The 22,652-nt window shown below is 41.9% G+C and overlaps 1 protein-coding gene across 1 annotated transcript in view; it reads left to right on the top strand.

Moving 5' to 3' along the window:
• LOC139562658 (heterogeneous nuclear ribonucleoprotein L-like) overlaps nucleotides 1-22,652 on the top strand; it is a 64,188-nt gene that overhangs the window by 24,293 nt on the left and 17,243 nt on the right. Inside the window, exons 2-6 of the mRNA XM_071380534.1 lie at nucleotides 8,756-8,874; nucleotides 10,623-10,860; nucleotides 13,761-13,846; nucleotides 14,107-14,203; nucleotides 14,334-14,406. Of these exons, the coding sequence (XP_071236635.1) occupies nucleotides 8,756-8,874; nucleotides 10,623-10,860; nucleotides 13,761-13,846; nucleotides 14,107-14,203; nucleotides 14,334-14,406 (613 nt within the window). The remainder of the gene's footprint in view (nucleotides 1-8,755; nucleotides 8,875-10,622; nucleotides 10,861-13,760; nucleotides 13,847-14,106; nucleotides 14,204-14,333; nucleotides 14,407-22,652) is intronic.

Genomic DNA, 22,652 nt, shown 5'->3' with positions numbered 1-22,652 from the left:
AGAGACGTTTTATTTCTCTATTTGGTTAGGTCAGGGTGTGATTTGGGTGGGCATTCTATGTTTTCTAGTTCTTTGTTTTGACCGAGTGTGGTTCCCAATCAGAGGCAACTGTCTACCGTTGTCTCTGATTGGGGATCATATATAAGTTGTCATTTTCCCTTTGGGTTTTGTGGGATCTTGTTTTCTATATAGTTTATTTGCCTTACCGAACTGTGCGCTTTCGTTTTCACTTTGGTTATTTTGTTCAAGTGTTTTTTGAAAATAAATATCATGAACACTTTCCACGCTGAGACTTGGTCCACACTTCCTCCTTTCGACGAGAGCCGTTACAGCTGTATGATAAGAAAAACATTTATTGACCTCTTGTTTATTAGCATACTGTAGTACTCTTCACATAGTCATTTAATTGACGGCAGTTTTTTTATTAGCAGCTACACACACACACATATGTACACACATACAAAAATATTGTCCCTAACTGACATATTTTACCAATAACAAACATACAATTTTGAAACTTCAGAATGTGTTATGAATACATGACATGTCAGAGTACATTGAGGGAGTTACTACTTTCAATAAAAAAAAAAAGGCACACATTTTGTATGAGGTTTTCATCAGACAGATATACACTCACCACGCCCACCTCCCAGTACCAAATACCATACTGCAAGCTAATTGGTCACCTATCACAATACACTGCACCAGCCCTTTTCCTGTATGGCCTACATTTTTACTGCAGCCACTCTGAAATGTCAGCAGTGTGCTATAAATATCAGAGAGAGGGGAGAGGAACACACTCAGTCAGAGCAGCGTAGCAGAACACAGGGATGTTGTCAGAGGAGTACACACAGTGAAGGTATGTATGGGAAGGAACACATATTCTGTCTCTCAATGCTCATACTGGTGCCTTGCTCTCCCTAAACGGCAGGTGCTGCTGTCTGTGCCAGGGGGTCACCTCCCTCTGAGACTGTCGGGGTCTGAGTGAACAGCACAGCACAGACAGTAAAACACTGACACACACAATAGGCTGAGGAAATCAGCTCAGCAAGGAAGTGTAGTCCCCCACCACATCATAACTGAGAGAGAGAAGAGAGAGAGGTAAAGTAGTGTAGAGACTGAGAAGTCATTTAACCTCATTTTTGCCCTGGTCACCTGTGTTGTAGTGAGGATTATTCAGAATTCGAGTGAGGAATGAGCTGGAATACAAGGCCAGTAGGCCACTCTCACACACCACTTTAACAAACACTGAAAAAACAGAACTCTGGGAAAATGAGTCTGCTGATGGATTGGACTGCCACTTAACCTTGCGCAACCATCTGCCCATGCCTACACACACAAACACATACAGACACACACACTTGCGTGGCCAACTGATCCTTGCACGCTAGGTTATTAGTATTTCCCTAAGAAGTGATGAGGAATGTTGAAATCCCAGAATAGGAGAGGAGAGGAGTGACTAAGTTAGAAAGCCCAGGAAACAGAAAGGAACAAATTATTCCACTATTTCCATCTTAAAGCCACCTTATTCTATTTACCTGTTTGTCATCAAATATCTGTCTCTAACCAGGTTTCCATCTAATCTTTTTATGCAAATAAAGTACACGTCGGATAAAAAATGTCACGACAGGCCTGATGGAAACAGAAAATGTGTCAGTAAACTTTCCAATCGTCGACCCAAAAATATACGACAGACAAAAGTGGGATTTTGATGTGTCGGTAAAATAAATTATGTGAGAAATGTCAGTGGAACTGCTTATATGCGCAAATATTGATATAATAAACCAACTTGGAGTCACGCGGTGACATGTTTTGTGGTCCTCGCACTATGACTCGTCGGGAAAGCATGTTGTTTATTAGGCTACAGATGAAATACATTATGATGAACTTCACAGGGTGGTGAAAGTGCAAGGTGACGATCTTGATGCTCCTTTCCCATAAACATCGAGGGTCTTATTCTGATGGCATGATCATCGATGCTTGGCTTCCGTTTGACAAATAAAAATAATCGCGTTCTCTTGTCGATAATAATCTCATCATGTACTGCAGGTAGGCTATACCCACACTGTGTCTGCGAGCTGTTTGCTAGAGTGCACATGCCCATACCAGAGTGGGCATACTCGCTCTATAAACCGCAACATTTTTTTTGAGAGAAAACCATGAGTAGAGTTGAAAATGTGATGGAAACCCATTTAACTTGTTTTTTTGTTTTTTTCGCATCGATCAGCATGTCACCAGAATAAGACCCTCAATATTTATTGGACAGGAGCATCAAGATCACCTTGCACTTTCACCAGCCTGTGAAGTCCATCATAAATTATTTCATCTGTAGCCTAATAAACTGTTTGGTTTCCTGAGTCGTAGTGGAAGGACCACATACCATACCATTGCATTACTCCAAGTTTATTTCGATATAATGGTTATTATATCAATATTTGCTTTGTGCATAAATGCGTTTCATTTAATACATTTTACAGACACAAAAAGATCCCACCATGTCGAACAAACAAATGATCTGTCGGTGTAGTGGGGTAATATTGGATATGTGTGTTATACACCTCACATGCAAGAATAAGCAATTAGCCTATTAAAATGTTTATCTGACTCCATAAAGATGATTCAAATATGCAAGAGACTATCGTTGATTTAGAGTAATAGGCAATCAAGAAATGTCTGAGAATAGAATTCTAAATACAGTTGAAGTCGGAAGTTTACATACACCTCAGCCAAATACATTTAAACTCAGTTTTTCATAATTCCTGACATTTAATCCAAGTAAAAATTCCCTGTCTTAGGTCAGTTAGGATCACCACTTTATTTTAAGAATGTGAAATGTCAAAATAATAGTAGAGAATGATTGATTTATTTCAGCTTTTATTTCTATCATCACATTCCCAGTGGGTCAAAAGTTTACATACACTCAATTAGTATTTGGCAGCATTGCCTTTAAATTGTTTAACTTGAGTTAAACGTTTTGGGTAGCCTTCCACAAGCTTACCACAATAAGTCGGGTGAATTTTGGCCCATTCCTCCTGACAGAGTTGGTGTAACTGAGTCAGGTTTGTAGGCCTCCTTTCTCGCACATGCTTTTTCAGTTCTACCCACACATTTTCAATAGGATTGAGGTCAGGGCTTTGTGATGGCCACTCCAATACCTCGCCTTTGTTGTCCTTAAGCCATGTTGCCACAACTTTGGAAGTATGCTAGGGGTCATTGTCAATTTGGAAGACCCATTTGCAACCAAGCTTTAACATCCTGACTGATGTCTTGAGATGTTGCTTCAATATATCCACATAATTTTCCTTATGATGCCATCTATTTTGTGAATTGCACCAGTCCCTCCTGCAGCAAAGCACCCCGACAACATGATGCTGCCACCCCGTGCTTCACGGTTGGGATGGTGTTCTTCGGCTTGCAAGCTTCCCCCTTTTTCCTCCAAACATAACGATGGTCATTATGGTCAAACAGTTCTATTTTTGTTTCATCAGACCAGAGGACATTTCTCCAAAAAGTATGATCTTTGTCCCCATGTGCAGTTGCAAACCGTAGTCTGGCTATTTTATGGCGGTTTTGGAGCAGTGGCTTCTTCCGTGCTGAGCGGCCTTTCTGGTTATGTCGATATAGGACTCATTTTTACTGTGGATAGAGATCATTTTGTACCTGTTTCCTCCAGCATCTTCACAAGGTCCTTTGCTGTTGTTCTGGGATTGATTTGCACTTTTCACACCAAAGTACATTTATCTCTAGGAGACAGAACGCGTCTCCTTCCTGAGCGGTATGACGGCTGCGTGGTCCCATGGTGTTTATACTTGGGTACTATTGTTTGTACAGACAGATGAACGTGGTACCTTCAGGCATTTGGAAATTGCTCCCAAGGATGAACCAGACTTGTGGAGGTCTACATTTTGTTTTCTGAGGTCTTGGCTGATTTCTTTTGATCTTCCCATGATGTCAAGCAAAGAGGCACTGAGTTTGAAGGTAGGCCTTGAAATACATCCACAGGTACACCTCCAATTGACTCAAATTATGTCACTTAGCCTATCAGAAGGTTCTAAAGCCATGACATCATTTCTGGGATTTTCCAAGCTGTTTAAAGGCACAGTCAACTTAGTGTATGTAAACTTCTGACCCACTGGAATTGTGATACAGTGAATTATAGGTGAAATAATCTGTCTGTAAACAGTTATTGGAAAAATGACTTGTGTCATGCACAAAGTAGATGTCCTAACCGACTTGCCAAAACTATAGTTTGTTAACAAGAAATTTGTGGAGTGATTGAAAAACGAGTTATAATGACTCCAACCTAAGTGTATGTAAACTTCCGACTTCAACTGTACAAGTATTATTTAATTACTTTGTAAAATGAATGGATTCACATACAAGATATGAAACTTAATTTACAAAGAATTAGCAAGCATTACAAGGCCTTAATCTAGGCATGATCAGAGAGAGAGAGATAATGAAACCGTGACTTGTGCCATGACCCACAGCTCACAGGAGAGAATCTCAACCGGTGCAGGTCAGGAACAAAAAAGAGAGAGCGACAATTAATCTAAGACCCTTTTATAACATCTGAGTTGTTGGCCAATAGCATTACTGTATAGTTAACCTCCAATCAGATATCAGACCTACATGTTGTAATCCCATCAGAACCTCTACTGCTCAGAGGTGTGACAATGGGGTTTGGTGAGATCAACACAGAGAATGTTGAATTCCTAAGACACAGAGGAAATTCTTGCATAAAGTGTAAAGGGTCACTTCTGGGGTTGCCCTACATCAGCATTTATAAAACTGTACCGAAACTTGGTATTTCCAACAAACCTGTTTTGATTTTTTTTTATATACGGTATGACTTTACTCACATTAAAACTGGGTATGGAAACGTTATACACTGTGATATATTTTGAATCGCATTATGCGTTATCAGAGTCTGCAGGGACTGAACTGTGGGCCATTTGAAATGAACCTCATTTTGGAGACAGACACTTCTAGAAAGTATTTTAATCTTACTGCCTTGTCTCTCTCTTTGCACGGGCTGTAGTCTCTCTCTTTCGCTCTCTCCATTTGTATAACTAAACCTTACCTCTCTTTGACCCCCTTTCTTTAAAGTCCCAGTGGAGTCAAAAACATGATTTTCCTGTGTTTGATATACACTGAACACAACATGCAACAATTTCAAAGATTTTACTGAGTTACAGTTCACATAAGGAAATCAGTCAATTGAAATAAATTCATTAGGACCTAATCTATGGATTTCACATGACTGGGAATAAACATATGCATCTGCTGGTCACAGATACAGTACCTTAAAAAATGTAGGGGAGTGGCTCAGAAAACCAGTCAGTATCTGGTGTGACCACCATTTTCCTCATGCAGCGTGACACATCTCCTTCGCATATAGTTGATTGTGGCCTGTGGAAAGTTGTCCCACCCCTCTTTAATGTCTGTGTGAAGTTGCTGGACATTGGTGGGAACAGGAACACGCTGTCGTACACATCGATCCAGAGCATCTCAAACATGCTCAATGGGTGACATGTCTGGTGAGTATACAGGCCATGGAAGAACTGGGACATTTTCAGCTTCCAGCAATTGTGTACAGATCCTTGCGACATGGGGTTGTGCATTATCATGCTGAAACATGACGTGATGGCGGCGGATGAATGGCACAACGTTCTCGTCACGGTATCCCTGGGCATTCAAATTGCCATCGATAAAATGCAATTGTGTTTGTTGTCTGTAGCTTATGCCTGCCCATACCATAACCCCACTGCCACCGTGGGGTACTCTGTTCACAACGTTGGCATCAGCAAACCACTCGCCCACACAATGCCATACACGCTGCTTGCCATCTGCCCGGTACAGTTGACACCGGGATTAATTTGTGAAGAGCACACTTCTCCAGCGTGCCAGTGGCCATCGAAGGTGATCATTTCCCCACTGAGTGGACTTTTATTGTCCCCAGCAAAAGGCACACCTGTGTAAGGATCATGCTGTTTAATCAGCTTCTTGATATCCCACACCTGTCAGGTGGATGGATTATCTTGGCCAAGGAGAAATGTTCACTAACAGGGATGTAAACAAATGTGTGCACAAAATTTGAGAGAATTAAGCTATTTGTGCGTTTGGAAAATTTCTGGGATGTTTTATTTCAGCTCATGAAACATGGGACCAACTCTTTACATGTTGTGTTTAGATATTTTTTCAGTGTATATTTCCACACTGTGAGGTTGGAGTAATACTGTGCAATTAGTTACACTTAAATTAGTTAATAGACCAATAAGAAAGAGTTCCAAACCTCTCTGCCAGTAACAGCTTTTTTCCATTTTCCCCTTCCAAACTCAACTCAGACCAATCCCAGACAGCCCTAGCTAAATTCTTGCTTGAGAAATTGCTCTTTGCTAAGAGGCATTTTTTGTTTCTTTTTGACCATTTTAATTGAAAACAATCACAGTGAGGTACTTCCTTCTTACCCCAAAATGATTTGATATTAAGATAAAAACATCTGCATTGGACCTTTAACTCCATCTGCATCACTCCTTTTCACTCCTTTTCTTGCATTCTCTCTTAGTGCTGTCTTTTGACTTTCAACCTCCCCGTTCTGCCTATTTTCCTCTTTCTCTGCCTGGCTCTCCCTTATAGACTGAGTGGAATAGGACATCTGAAAAGGCAGAGTGGGATGTTTTTGTTGCACTATAGGGATGGAGAAGTTGTACTGCCACAGCAGACAGAGATAGGTGTTTGAAACAGAAGGGTGAGCTTTAACACTATGCTCAGTGGTGTAAAGTACTCCAGTAAAAATACTTAAAAGTACTTCTGAAGTAGTTTTTGGGGGTATCTGTACTTTACTATTTATATTTTTGACAACTTTTACTTTTACTTCACTACATTCCTAAAGAAAATAATGTACTTTTTACTCCATACATTTCCCTGACACCAAAAAGTACTCGTTACATTTGGAATGCTCAGGCAGGACCAATTATGGTTGAAAACACGCAAATTTCAATGTCATCCCTACTGCCTCTGATCTGGCGGACTCACTAAACACAAATACTGCATTTGTAAGTTATGTCTGAGTGTTGGAGTGTGCTCCTGGCCATCCGTAAATAAAATTATAAATAAAGATTGTTTTGGTTTGCTTAATATAAGGAGTTTGATGTTTAACATTTACTTTTTACTTTTACTCAAGTATGACAATTGAGTACTTTTCCCACCACTGACTCTATGCTCCACAAGCACCTTGTCCATTGGGCATAGGTCTTGGCCATTATTCCTGCATGTCATATATTGAATGGGAATGTAACCATATTCATATTACTATCACAGAGAGATGGATTCCCGCCCACTACTGCTAGAGAAAGCCAGCTAAGCCGCACCCAGTTACATCCTGAGCCTATTAGATCACAGAGCTAGTGTAAACATCGCTCTGTTGCTAAAGCCTGAAATAGAGACTCATCGGACATTCTCCGAGCACGCCATGGTTTTTCGTCTAAATATTTTATCTTGCCCATGCATTTGGTGCCCCCACCACACCCAGCTAACTTTCTGCATTTCTACACATTTTGTCATGAGACTAAGATAAAATGTTGCAGTTTCAAGCTAGCTAATTTCTTGCAATTCTACACATTTTACCATGAGGCTGAGAGAAAATTTAGCAGTTTTAAACCAAATCTCCTGCTATTCTACACATTTTACCATGAGGCTGAGAGAACATTTAGCAGTTTTAAACCAAATCTCCTGCTATTCTACACATTTTACCATGAGGCTGAGAGAACATTTAGCAGTTTTAAACCAAATCTCCTGCTATTCTACACATTTTACCATGAGGCTGAGAGAACATTTAGCAGTTTTAAACCAAATCTCCTGCCCACCTCCCCAAAAAATCTGTCCCTCTTGCACCCTTGGCACTAATGGAACTTGACTTGCAAACCCTTCACGTCAGGGCCTCCCGATTGGGGCAGTGGTCTAAGGCACTGCATCACAGTGCTAGCTGTGCTACTAGAGATTCTGGGTTTGAGTCCAGGCTATGACGCAGCTGGCCGCGACCGGGAGACCCATGGGACGGCGCACAATTGGCCCAGCGTCGTCCGGGTTAGGGGAGGGTTTGGCCGGCAGGGATGTCCTTGTCCCATTGCGCACTAGCGCCTCCTGTGGCGGGCCGGGCAAAGTGCACGCCCACACAGGTGTACGGTGTTTCCTCTGACACATTGGTGCGGCAGGCTTCCGGGTTAAGCGAGCATTGTGTCAAGAAGCAGTGCGGCTTGGCAGGGTCGTGTTTTGGAGGATGCACGGCTCTCGACCTTCGCCTCTCCCGAGTCCGTATGGGAGTTGCAGCGATGAGACAAGACTGTAACTACCAATTGGATACCACGAAATTGGGGAGAAAAATGGGTAAAAATTACAGATAATAACATTTTAAAAACTGAATTTCAGTCGGGAATCCTTGAAGCGACCCATCCTCTCATTCATAGATGTACTTAAAGGTTCTCACATAGAGGGGTACATTCCCAGTTAGGGAAGGTAACCTGTACTGGAGGTCATCCATTTTGAGCTGCAGTTAAATTATTCAACCTGAAACCTCCTCCCTACATCCAAACTTTTCAAAATGACTCCTATTTTAGATAGGTACTATACAGGACATGGCACTTCAGTTGTTATATGATTTAATACAGTTGATTTATGATCAACATAACCTCTGCCGCTATTCCAGGTATTGTGTGTTCTAGTCTCTAACCAATGTTGTTTGTGTGTGTTGCAGGACAGTGGGGAGGACTCCCATAGGATTGCACAGTCCCCAGTCGTCCATGTCAGGGGGCTGTGTGAGGCTGTGGTGGAGGCTGACCTGGTGGAGGCCCTTGAGAAGTTTGGACCCATATGGTAAGAATCCACCCAAATGTGTTGGGTGGTATATGCACCCCACCCCTTAACCCCTTGTTAGACCTCATAACGAAAAGGCATTTATCCCATCGTTTTGTTAAACATAGGAAAATATGCACAGAAAATCATTTTACCAAATATTTAAGAGGTCATCATTTCATGGAGTCTGTAAAGGAAGAAACCATATGGAAAGAGTGGTACGCAACTTAGGTCCAAAAAACTGATTTTCACCAAGTCAAATGAATTCATTGTGTTAGAGTTTTCATGATGCATGTATCTAAACCAATGTAGATCATTTTAAGATTGTTTCTATACGTCAGTTGAGGTCTATATAAGCTCCTAAACCTAGCATGAAAGTGTAGCCTTGTAGCTGTGTGGGCTAATATAGTCAAAATGTTTGCCTTGGGGTAAGTTGTGCCAATGGTTGAGCAAATTGAAATGTAGTGCTGAGTGATTAACGAAATTAATGTTATTTTTAGTTTTTTAAACAACTAATTGAGCAAAATCTGTTCAATTATTTGAATTCCAAAAAGCAGTAATGGGCAGTCACTACCATCATGGGACTTTTATTAATAATTTTATTCTGTGTTACAGCATTAAACCCACATAATGCATAGTGCATTTAACCATGATATTTGTTTTATAACCAAACCCAAACCGAACCAACCTCAAAAAGCGCTAATCGCTCATCACTACTTCCCAGGTGTAATGCAAGGAAATCGCTGGGATATGAGGTAACAACAAGGTCTGGCCTATGTTAAAAGTCTTTTAAAAAGTGTTTGTTAGATGCTTAAAATGATTAAAAGACCAAAATGCTATTGTGATTGAATTGTGTTTGGGAAATAAAGATAGGCATGGTTTTAAAAAAGTGGTAATATGTCATACAGTACAAAAATGTGTAGACGGCTTAACTTACCCTTTACCCGGGGTAAGTTGTGCCAAGAGACCACTTTTTTTGGACAAGATATGTTCTCAAAACTGTAACGGTTACATGAATTCAGATTATTTCCATGTATAAACAACACCCTGAAATTTGTACATTTCTATGTTAGAAAGAATAATATGTTTCCCTTGACGGAGTGATGCTGAATGGAAAAAATTGCTCAGATTACCCCACTCTCCCCTACCTTACAGAGACCTTGAGTAACAGAGAGATCTCAGCGTGACTCAGGCTCCTTATGTGGTGCAATATTCATTAACATCCCATCAACCCTAAGAGAGCTGTGGAAACAGCATACGACAGCATGGGTAACCCACAACATAGGGACAATCTACCGTACCATGGTAACTGTAGAAACTATGGTAACTGTCCAATTAGACCAGCACTGCCCACAGTATTGTCACAGCAGCAGTTTCTCCCCTCCTCTGTTTTGTGTGCTTTTGTGTTGAGCCACTTTAGGCTCAGTGCTTCTATGATCATTTTTTGAAGGTAATATAAACAAGAAATAGATACAGCAGTTTCCTTTCTGCTAGAATTGTTTGACAGTTGCCCAAAACCTCACAATTTGACTAGGAAGTGTTTTACAATCCAAACTTGCAGTTTAAATTCTGTCAGTTCAGGACATGGGTTCTCATTGGGGAAATCTCAAAGAGACCCTCTTCCCAATAGTGCTCTCTTTATGGCAGTACGGTAGACAGCAGGGAATAGGGTGTAATTTGAGCCTCAGTCCATTTAGAGTAATGGACACATTTTCCACTCAGTCAATTGAATTCTAATGGACTTCCTTGTTGTTCTGTGTTGATGGCAGCTATGTGATGATGATGCCCTTTAAGCGGCAGGCGCTGGTGGAGTTTGAGATGGTGGAGAGTGCTGATAAGTGTGTGGCATGTGGCAGTAGCGAGGCCGTCTACATCGCAGGCCAGCAGGCCTTCTTCAACTACTCCACCAGCAAGAGGATCACTCGCCCCACCAACTCAGACAACCCCAACAGTGGCAACAAAGTCCTGCTCCTGTCTATCCAGAATCCCCTCTACCCCATCACCACGGTAATCAGTGCTGAAAATACATACTGTATTATACATTAGAATGATAAAATATATGTAATATATGCCATTTAGCAAACGCTTTTATCCAAAGCAACTTACAGTCATGTGTTCATTCATTTTGCGTATGGGTGGTCCCAGGAATCAAACCCACTATCCAGGCATTAAAAGCACCATACTCTATCAACTGAGCGACAAAGAACCATTACCACAGTGGCAGTTATTAAGTCGCTCTGTGCCACGCCCCTGGTACTGTATGTATGCTATTTTCTCACCTTGGTAACAGTAGCTAACGAGAGTCCTTGATTATTGCCCATATTATCAGTAGTCAAGTGAATATATGAATCGAAAGCATTGTGTATTATCATTTTTTTACTCTTTCTTGCTCTCTCACTCCTCTATATCTCTATGTTATCTCTCTGTCTCCCTCTCGCTCCTAATGTGAGCTGACGGGCTACATTTAGAAAGTAGTGTTTTAAAGCATCCTCGGGCTGTTTCAAGGTTTATTTCTCCCGGAGTTTGCATATCCCCCTCCCCCTTGCTCTCTCTCTCATCTCCCCCTGCTCTCTTTCTGCCTTTCTCCCTCTCAGGTACTGATAGATAGAGAGGGATCTCAGCGGGGCGTCTGTAGATGTGTTCAGATAGCATGTGTCTGATGATTAGAATACCAGGAAGCTCACATATATCAGTCTTCCTCAGATATGGATGAACAAATAGGCTGAGAAAGCATCCAGCACTGCTTCCCTGTGTCTAATTCCAGCTGAGCATAGAGGAAATACAATAGTTATGCACGCTGGTCATGGATAGGGTTGAATTGTCTTATTATTGAGTCAAACATAGTCTGATTAGAGAGACACAGTCACTGTGCTAGAACATACAAGTATTATGGAAGAATGAACACACACACTAAAGGACTGATAGATGTATGCACATAGATATACACTCACTCTTATAGATAGACATACAATGCCATACTAGAGTGTCTTATATCAAGACCAATGGAACTTTAAAATGGAACATATAGGTTCCTGCATCCAGATTGCTCTCGCTATTGTATAATTGTGTAATGGCACAGGAGGGGATGGCTGCCGTTTTACAGGCTCCTAACCAACTGTGCTTTTTGCTTGTTTTTTCACATTGTTTGTAACTCATTTTGTACATAATGTTGCTGCTACCGTCTCTTGTGACCGAAAAGAGCTTCTGGACATCAGAACAGCGATTACTCACCTCGAACTGGACAAAGATTTTTTCTTTATTGAGTCCGACGCAAAGGATATACTGCTTTGTTGAGACAAGGCCCAAATCCCCGTCATCCGCGAAGAAAAGACGGAGAAGGGGGGGGGGGGGTCTTGTAAGAATTTGCAGACGAGTAGGTAAACCACCACTACTCTCCGTATTATTGGCCAATGTGCAATCATTGGAAAACAAACTGGACAATCTACGATTAAGACTATCCTACCAACGGGACATTTGAAACAGTAATATCTTATGTTTCACAAGATGTGGCTAAACGACGACACGGATAATATAGAGCTGGCTGGCTTCTCCGTGCATTGGCAGAACAGAGCAGCTATGTCTGGTAAGATGAGGGGCGGGGTGTGTGTCTATTTGTCAATAACTGCTGATGCGCAATGTCTAATATTAAAGAAGTCTCGAGGTATTGCTCGCCTGAGGTAGAATACCTCATGATAAGCTGTAGACCACACTATCTACCAAGAGAGTTCTCATCTATATTATTCGTAGCCGTCTATTTACCACTACAAACCGATGCTGGCACTAAGACCGCACTCAACGAGGTGTATAAGGCCATAAGCAAACAAGAAAATGCTCATCCAGAAGCGGCGCTCCTAGTGGCCGGGGACTTTAATGCAGGGAAACTTAAATCCGTTTGACCTAATTCCACCAGAGGAAACAAAACTCTAGACCACTTTCACTCCACACACAGAGACGCATACAAAGCTCTATCTCGCCCTCCATTTGGCAAATCTGACCATAATTCTATCCTCCTTATTCCTGCTTACAAGCAAAAACTTAAGCAGGAAGTATGCACGCTGGTCATGGATAGGGTTGAATTGTCTTATTATTGAGTCAAACAGAGTCTGATTAGAGAGACACGGAAGTGGTCAGAGGATGCGGGTGCTATGACTGTTTTGTTAGCACAAACTGGAATATGTTCTGGGATCCATCCAATGGCATTGAGGAGTATACCACCTCAGTCACCGGCTTCATCAATAAGTGCATCGACGACGTCGTCCCCACAATGACCGTACGTACATATCCCAACCAGAAGCCATGGACTACAGGCAACATCTGCACCGAGCTAAAGGCTACATCTGCCGCTTTCAAAGAGCGGGACTCTAACCCGGATGCTTATAAGAAATCCCGCTATGCCCTCAGATGAACCATCAAACAGGCAAAGCGTCAATACAGGACTAAGATTGAATTATACTACACCGGCTCTGACGCTCGTCGAATGTGGCAGGGCTTGAAAACTATTACGGACTACAAAGGGAAACACAGCCGCGAGCTGCCCAGTGACGCGAGCCTACCAGACGAGCTAAATGCCTTTTCTGCTTGCTACGAGGCAAGGAACACTGGTACTGGTACCTGAATATAGTCTCATTGTTGTTATGTAATTTTCTTGTGTTACTTTTTTATTTATTTTTTACTTTAGTTTATTTAGGAAATATTTTCTCTATTTCTATAACTCTATTTCTTGAACTGCATTGTTGGTTAAGGGCTTGTAAGTAAGCATTTCTCGGTAAGGTCTACTACACCTGTTGTATTCGGCACATGTGGCAAATATAATTTGATTTGATTTGATTGGAGCTTTTATCTTCCGTCTGCAGCCTTGGTGAGAGCTGACTAAAACATTCTCTCTGTCTCCCTCTGTTGTCTCCAAGGATGTTCTCTACACCGTCTGCAACCCCATCGGCAGTGTGATGCGCATCGTCATCTTCAAACGCAACGGCATCCAGGCCATGGTGGAATATCCTTTCTGTCTGTCTGTCTGTCTGGCTGACAGGCTGTCTGGCTGACAGGCTGTCTGTCTGTTAGGGTGTGAGTGTTAGGGGTGGAGGGTGAGCCAATAAGAAAGGTATCCCCAAGTCAAATTATTCAATGAGCATAGACTTGTTTTTGTTGATGGGTTTAGAGGTTTTATAACTTCTATCCGGGGACTTGTAATTGTGAATTGAGGCTTGAGGTTCGTTGGTTGTTTTGCTGTTGTCCTTAACTTGCCCTCCTCACATTTGAGTCCGTCGAGTGTGCTCAGAAAGCTAAGGCTGCTCTCAATGGAGCTGACATCTATGCCGGCTGCTGCACCTTAAAAATTGAATATGCAAGGGTAAGTCAATATTCACCACACGCAATCACATATATAATTCTTAGCAAATAGATTTTGTTTAAAACACCAGAGCACTTCCTGATGATCAGCCTCAGCATGCAACAACATATCTGTTGTTTCCCCCCTGTAGCCAACTCGCTTGAACGTGATCAGAAATGACAACGAGAGCTGGGACTACACAAAGCCTTACCTGGTCCGAAGAGGTAACAATCTGCTCCTAGTTCTGTAGGCTATGGAGCACTCTCATTGTGTAGAAGCTGCTGTGTTAGGACTAAAACCTGCAATATCGGGCTGTCAGAGAGTCCATGGGCAGCCTGCAGGGCAGAGTCAGGTTTTTCTCCCTCTGGCTCAGTAACTCAAATTTGTTCAGGCTGCAAACAGAACAGCAGGAAAGGAGCGGTAAGGATATCAAATAAGTGTGGCTCTTTCTCTCTTTTCATTCCTGCAGGCTGTAGATAAATCAGATCTTAGCTGTTGGAGAGAGAGAGCGACAGAGAGAGGAGAGAGAGCGACAGAGAGAGAGAGAAAGACAATTTGTCTTGAGTTTAGTCTGCATCAGCTAAAATGAAACAGATACTTGGCGATACTTCTCTATATCCTCGCTAACATTGCTAAATGTGAGACAGAGAGATACTGAGTCAGAGGCTGATGTGGGTACGGTGGTTTTATCATTGTATGAGGAATGTTACAGTAGCACAGATGCTGTTTGAAAAAAGAGCAGAGATATGGCCCTGTTTATGTGAAGTCATCATTGTCACTGTAGCGCACCTATTGGAAGGTGTTTAAGGACCAGTATGGACCACAGACCTGCAGTCAACCAAGCCAACACAAGATCGACCCACTGCGCGTCCTTCTCCAAGCAACACACTCTCACATCCGTCTCTCACAAGCCTGCACCTGCCGCCCATGGGAATAGAGAGAGAGAGAGAGAGAGAGAGAGAGAGAGGGATGGACGACAGGCTGACCCTGCACAACAACATGCATCCATCTTCACCCAAACCTCAAGAGAGAGGAAGAAAGACTACTCATTCATCCTGACCTCATGCAACCTCAACATCAACACGCCCAGGAGAACCCGCCAGTGCCACCTCATGGCTGGAGGACTGACTGCTTTTAGACTGGACCTATTTTCTTCTCTTGCTTGCATCCTGATCTTATTCAGTCAGTACTCTGACTGGCTAAATCCCTTTATATCCCCTCACCAAATGACCAGTAGTAGAAATATTTATGTATTAGTGTATACAATCCCTAGTCTGGACATTGGAACATTAAAGTGCATTTCTCTCTGTCTTCAAGCCTGTAGAGAAAGCCTGTATTCTGTTAAATCAGACAATAAGATACACACCTATGCTCTGTAATCTACTTAAATACCAAATTGACACTATCTTCTTCTATAAGCTATACTTTATATTATAGTATTTCTGTCAATGTCAATGTGTTGAAATGCCTATTTTAGCAGAGAGAAAAGTTTAGATAATAATTATTGCATGCACTGTTAATGGAAGCACATTGTGTGGATGAAGAGAGTCACAGTTCCTTTTATGATTGTTTCAACTCCCTAGTAAAGTCCCAGCTCTGTGAGACCTGGAGTCCCTCTATCAGAGGTCCAACTTCTCTATCTCCATCTGAAAGTCCCAGCTCTGTGAGACCTGGAGTCCCTCTATCAGAGGTCCAACTTCTCTATCTCCATCTGAAAGTCACAGCTCTGTGAGACCTGGAGTCCCTCTATCAGAGGTCCAACTTCTCTATCTCCATCTGAAAGTCACAGCTCTGTGAGACCTGGAGTCCCTCTATCAGAGGTCCAACTTCTCTATCTCCATCTGAAAGTCACAGCTCTGTGAATGTCATAGCCCCTTGTCTCTTAAAGTGCATCTATCTATTCAGACTAACCAGGGGACATTAGTAACCAGCTTAGGAGGTTTACTTTACGATGAACATCTCCCTTTACTGCGTGGCTAAATTAGAAAACTCAGGCAAGAAAACTCATTTGAAACCCCAGTGAGAGTGAGTTAGCCTCCTGCTGTGGCATTCTCACAGCATTCTAATTGATTCCTCCAGTGTCCTCTGTGGACAGCTCTTAACTCAGGACACACTGCTTAAGTAACATGCTTACCTGCTTACCTGAGAGGAACTGATATTTTATTCACTTTGAAGCACCCTCACACCTTTATTATACTGGGTGTTGGATTGTATATCAGCCCATTTTATGTGAGCTGATAAACAATGCTTAACTTGGACTGAAATAGTGTCGGTACTCATTTTGGGTACCGGTACTGTTTATTATTTAGGTGCCAGAACTCCCCAATACTTTTAATCTAATATTCTATAAGAGTTGCAGGAACTCAAGCAGTACTCAGTTCCTGTGAGCTCCTGCCCAAGTCAAGCTCTGCTGATAAGTCATAGCTCTATCAGCTAGAATGAAGTAACCCAGACCTCTACTCTATCTATCATCTGGTCTGCAGCACCTTCTGATACAGAACCCATTTCCCTGGCATTGTGGAACAGGTGTTAACATGGTGTTACAACGTGTTAGTACTTGATGCTCTACCAACTGCAACAACAAAGTGTCTGTTTTACATCCCAAGGGGACCAGCCAGAGAGGCTCGCTGTGACATCACGTCCCCTCTGAGATGCTTTAACCGCAGCAGGGTTCATATTGCTGTAGCCTACAGCAAAGATCTTAATTTGAGCCAGTTTGCTACAGCAAGACAATAATCCTGCAGCAATAGCAAATGTGAATTATTATGTGGATTATAATATATGGCTTTTTTGTAGGGGTTGATAAATAACAAACTTCAGAAGCCTGAAATACAGTACAAGTTTTACATTTCCTGCATTGCAGGAAAGTTCTCCTGCAACAGGGTGATCAAATTAAGATCCAAATTAAGATCCTACATCTGTAGTAGGCCTCCTCCTCAGCTATGACCCTTACCCCCTGGCACCTTTGTAGGAAATAGCATTCAGCTTGGGTGGGGTAATAACTAGCCATTTACACTGAAAATCTAATGGACCATTTCCCCAAAAATGTAGAAAGTCAGTCAAGAAGAGAAGCAGCGCTTTCATTTTCTTATCAGCTCAGCAGGGAAATGATGATTGCCAAAGCAAATCTCTGGTAGCTTTTGATTTGATTAATTAGGATCCCCAACGGTGACAGCTAGTCTTACTGGGGCCTGACATATAACAAAAAAGACATTACAGACAAAATACTTTACAATTTACATACATTTAAAAACATTAACATGTAGTGTGTGTGTGTGTGTGTGTGTGTGTCTGTGCGCGAGCATCTATCAGTTACACATACTGTACATGTCAGTACATACACACAAGTAGGTCACATGGGGAGAGGCGTTGTGGCGTGAGGTGTTGCTTTATTTGTTTTTTGAAACCAGGTTTGCTGTTCACTTACGCTAAATAATATTGAAGGGAGTTCCATGCACTCATGGCTCTGTATAATACTGTACGTTTCCTTGAATTTGTTTTGGATATGGGGGGCATGCCTGGTGGTGTCAGTGCTGTGTGTAAGTTGACTATGCAAACAATTAGGAATTTCCAACACATTAATGTTTCTTATAAAAACAAGAAGTGATGCAGTCAGTCTCTCCTCAACTCTTAGCCAAGAGAGATTGGTATGCATAGTATTAATATTAGCCCTCTGATTACAGTGAAGAGCAAAACTGATTAGAATGTAGAGCAAAACGTGCCGCTCTGTTCTGGGCCAGCTCCAGCTTAACTAGGTCTTTGCAGCACTGGACCATATGACTGGACAATAATCAAGATAAGATAAAACTAGAGCCTACAGGACTTGCTTTGTGGAATGTGACCTCAGACCTCTCCCCATCTTTAAAACCATTGAATCTATATGTTTTGACCAGGACAGTTTACAATCTAAGGTAACACCAAGTAATTTAGTCTCCTCAACTTGTTCAACAGCAACACCATGTATTACCAGATTCAGCTTAGGTCTAGAATTTAGGGAATGATTTGTACCAAATACAATGCTCTTAGTTTTAGAGATGTTCAGGACCAGTTTGTTACTGGCCACCTAAGGGTTTCAGTGACTTCACCAGCTGTGGTTGCTGATGCGGATATACAGTGGGGAGAACAAGTATTTGAACAAGTACGGAATTTAAAACACAAATCCAGAAAATCACATTGTATGATTTTTAAGTAATTAATTTGCATTTTATTGCATGACATAAGTATTTGATCACCTACCAACCAGTAAGAATTCCGGCTCTCACAGACCTGTTAGTTTTTCTTTAAGAAGCCCTCCTGTTCTCCACTCATTACCTGTATTAACTGCACCTGTTTGAACTCGTTACCTGTATAAAAGACACCTGTCCACACACTCAATCAAACAGACTCCAACCTCTCCACAATGGCCAAGACCAGAGAGCTGTGTAAGGACATCAGGGATAAAATTGTAGACCTGCACAAGGCTGGGATGGGCTACAGGACAATAGGCAAGCAGCTTGGTGAGAAGGCAACAACTGTTGGCACAATTATTAGAAAATGGAAGAAGTTCAGACCCTCGGTCTGGGGCTCCATGCAAGATCTCACCTCGTGGGGCATCAATGATCATGAGGGAGGTGAGGGATCAGCCCAGAACTACACGGCAGGACCTGGTCAATGACCTGAAGAGAGCTGGGACCACAGTCTCAAAGAAAACCATTAGTAACACACTACGCCGTCATGGATTAAAATCCTGCAGCGCACGCAAGGTCCCCCTGCTCAAGCCAGCGCATGTCCAGGCCCGTCTGAAGTTTGCCAATGACCATCTGGATGATCCAGAGGAGGAATGGGAGAAGGTCATGTGGTCTGATGAGACAGAAATAGAGCTTTTTGGTCTAAACTCCACTCGCCGTGTTTGGAAGAAGAAGAAGGATGAGTACAACCCCAAGAACACCATCCCAACCGTGAAGCATGGAGGTGGAAACATCATTCTTTGGGGATGCTTTTCTGCAAAGGGGACAGGACGACTGCACCGTATTGAGGGGAGGATGGATGGGGCCATGTATCGCGAGATCTTGGCCAACAACCTCCTTCCCTCAGTAAGAGCATCGAAGATGGGTCGTGGCTGGGTCTTCCAGCATGACAATGACCTGAAACACACAGCCAGGGCAACTAAGGAGTGGCTCCGTAAGAAGCATCTCAAGGTCCTGGAGTGGCCTAGCCAGTCTCCAGACCTGAACCCAATAGGAAATCTTTGGAGGGAGCTGAAAGTCCGTATTGCCCAGCGACAGCCCCGAAACCTGAAGGATCTGGAGAAGGTCTGTATGGAGGAGTGGGCCAAAATCCCTGCTGCAGTGTGTGCAAACCTTGTCAAGAACTACAGGAAACGTATGATCTCTGTAATTGCAAACAAAGGTTTCTGTACCAAATATTAAGTTCTGCTTTTCTGATATATATAAATAATAATATAATTATAATATAATATAATAAAATGCAAATTAATTACTTAAAAATCATACAATGTGATTTTCTGGATTTTTGTTTTAGATTCCGTCTCTCACAGTTGAAGTGTACCTATGATAAAAAATTACAGACCTCTACATGCTTTGTAAGTAGGAAAATCGGCAGTGAATCAAATACTTGTTCTCCCCACTGTAGGTGAATCATCAGCATACACGGACACACATGCTTTGTTTAATGCCTGAGGCAGGTCATTGGTAAAAATGGAAATGAGTAGAGCGCCTAGAAAGCTGCCCTGCGGTACACCACACTTTACATGTTTGACCTTAGAGAAGCTTCCATTTAAGAAAACCCTCTGAGTTCTATTAGATAGATAGCTCTGAATCCACGATATGGCAGAGGTTAAAAAGCCATAACACATACGTTTTCTCAACAACAGTTTATGGTCAATAATATCAAAGGCTGCACTGACATCTAACAGTACAGCTCCCACAATCTTCTTATTATCAATTTCTTTCAACCAATCATCATTAATTTGTGTCAGTCAGTACATGTTGAGTGCCCTTCTCTATAGGCATGCTGAAAGTCTGTTGTTAATTTGTTTACAGAGAAGTAGCATTGTGTTTGGTCAAACACATTTTTCCCCAGCAGTTTGCTAAGAGCTGGCAACAAGCTGATAGGTCTGCTGTTAGAACCAGTAAAGGCCACTTTACCACTCTTGGGTAACGGAATGACTTTGGCTTCCATCCAGGCCTGAGGACAAAGACTTTCCTCTAGACTCAGATGAAAGATTTGACAGATAGGAGTGGCTTTAGAGTCAGCTACCTTCCTCAGTAGCTTTCCATCTAAGTTGTCAATGCCAGGAGGTTTGTCATTATTGATCAATAACAATCATTTGTCCAACTCTTCCACACTAACTTTCCAAAATTCAAACTTACAATGCTTTCATTCTTAGTTTTTTCATGCATGAGAACGATGGCTCAGTGTTCGCTATTGGCATTTTCTGAAAAGTTTGCCTGCTTTGCCAATGAAGTAATCATTCAAATAATAGTATGGTTAAACTCAAATATACTAATTGATTAAAAAAAACAATTTTGGGAAGAACATTTTTAGAAACTGTATAATCTTTGTAAATTGTATCATAAATAGGAATGGTGGAGTTATGTCACACATGCAAATAACCAAAATATATGGAAATGTCTGTTCTATTCAAAATTACAACCAGCTGCAGTATTACCGCAAAAAAAGAGAAGGCAAGTGGAAATGGGAGATGGTAAAGAACTTGTCTGTCGGCCCTGCATTAAAGACCAAAATTACAAAAGAATTGACAGCTGCACCATATAGGTTGCAAAATAGTTGGGAGGTGATTTTAGATGTACCGATTCCATGGCACATGGTTTTATGAACTGAAACACAAAACGACGCCAGATTCAAAACATTCCATTTCAATTGTTATACAAAAGTCTTACAACCAATAGGATGTTATATATATGGGGGATAAAACGATCCCAGCTCTGCAGATTTTGCTGTGAAGAGACAGAATAATTAGATCATTTGTTTTGGTACTGCCAATATATACAGTTGAAGTCGGAAGTTTACGTACACTTAGGTTGGAGTCATTAAAACTTGTTTTTCAACCACTCCACAAATTTCTTGTTAACAAACTATAGTTTGGTAAGTCGGTTAGGAAATATACTTTGTGCATGACACAAGTAATTTTTCCAATAATTGTTTACAGACAGATTACTTCACTTATAATTCACTGTATCACAATTCCAGTGGGTCAGAAGTTTACATACACTAAGTTGACTGTGCCTTTAAACAGCTTGGAAAATTCCAGAAAATTATGTCATGGCTTTAGAAGCTTCTGATAGGCTAATTGACATCATTTGAGTCAATTGGAGGTGTATCTGTGGATGTATTTCAAGGCCTACCTTTAAACTCAGTGCCTCTTTGCTTGACATCATGGGCATATCAAAAGAAATCAGCCAAGACCTGAGAAAAAAAATTGTAGACTTCTACAAGTCTGGTTCATCCTTGGCAGCAATTTCCAAACGCCTGAAGGTACCACGTTCATCTATACAAACAATAGTACGCAAGTATAAACACCATGGGACCACGCAGCTGTCATACCACTCAGGAAGGGGGCGCGTATTCTGTCTCCTAGAGATGAACGTACTTTGCTGCGAAAAGTGCAAATCAATCCCAGAATAACAGCAAAGGACCTTGTGAAGATGCTGGAGGAAACAGGTACAAAAGTATATATATCCGCAGTAAAACGAGTCCTATATCGACCTAACCCGAAAGGCCGCTCAGCAAGGAAGAAGCCACTGCTACAGAACTGCAATAAAAAAGCCAGACTACAGTTTGCAACTGCACATGGGGACAAAGATCGTACTTTTTGGAGAAATGTCCTCTGGTCTGATAAAAAACAAAAATAGAGCTGTTTGGCCATAATGACCATCGTTATGTTTGGAGGGAAAAGGGGGAGGCTTGCAAGCTGAAGAACACCATCCCAACCGTGAAGCACGGGGGTGGCAGCATCATGTTGTGGGGGTGCTTTGCTGCAGGAAGGACTGGCGCACTTCACAAAATAGATGGCATCATGAGGCAGGAAAATTACGTGGATATATTGAAGCAACATCTCAAGACATCAGTCAGGAAGTTAAAGCTTGGTCGCTAATGAGTCTTCCAAAGTTGTGGCAAAATGGCTTAAGGAAAACAAAGTCAAGGTATTGGAGTGGCCATCACAACGCCCTGTCCTCAATCCTATAGAAAATGTGTGGGCAGAACTAAAAAAGTGTGTGCGAACAAGGAGGCCTGCAAACCTGACTCAGTTACACCAGCTCTGTCAGGAGGAATGGGCCAAAATTCACCCAACTAATTGTGGGAAGCTTGTGGAAGGCTACCCGAAACGTTTGACCCAAGTTAAACAATTTAAAGGCAATGCTACCAAATGCTCATTGAGTGTATGTAAACTTCTGACCCACTGGGAATGTGACGAAAGAAATAAAAGCTGAAATAAATCATTCTCTCT

This window comes from Salvelinus alpinus, chromosome 32 (assembly GCF_045679555.1).
Source record: "Salvelinus alpinus chromosome 32, SLU_Salpinus.1, whole genome shotgun sequence".
NCBI classification, from domain to species: Eukaryota; Metazoa; Chordata; class Actinopteri; order Salmoniformes; family Salmonidae; genus Salvelinus; species Salvelinus alpinus.
Note: the sequence above shows the minus strand (reverse complement) of the source record. Positions and strands in the feature narration are given on the sequence as shown.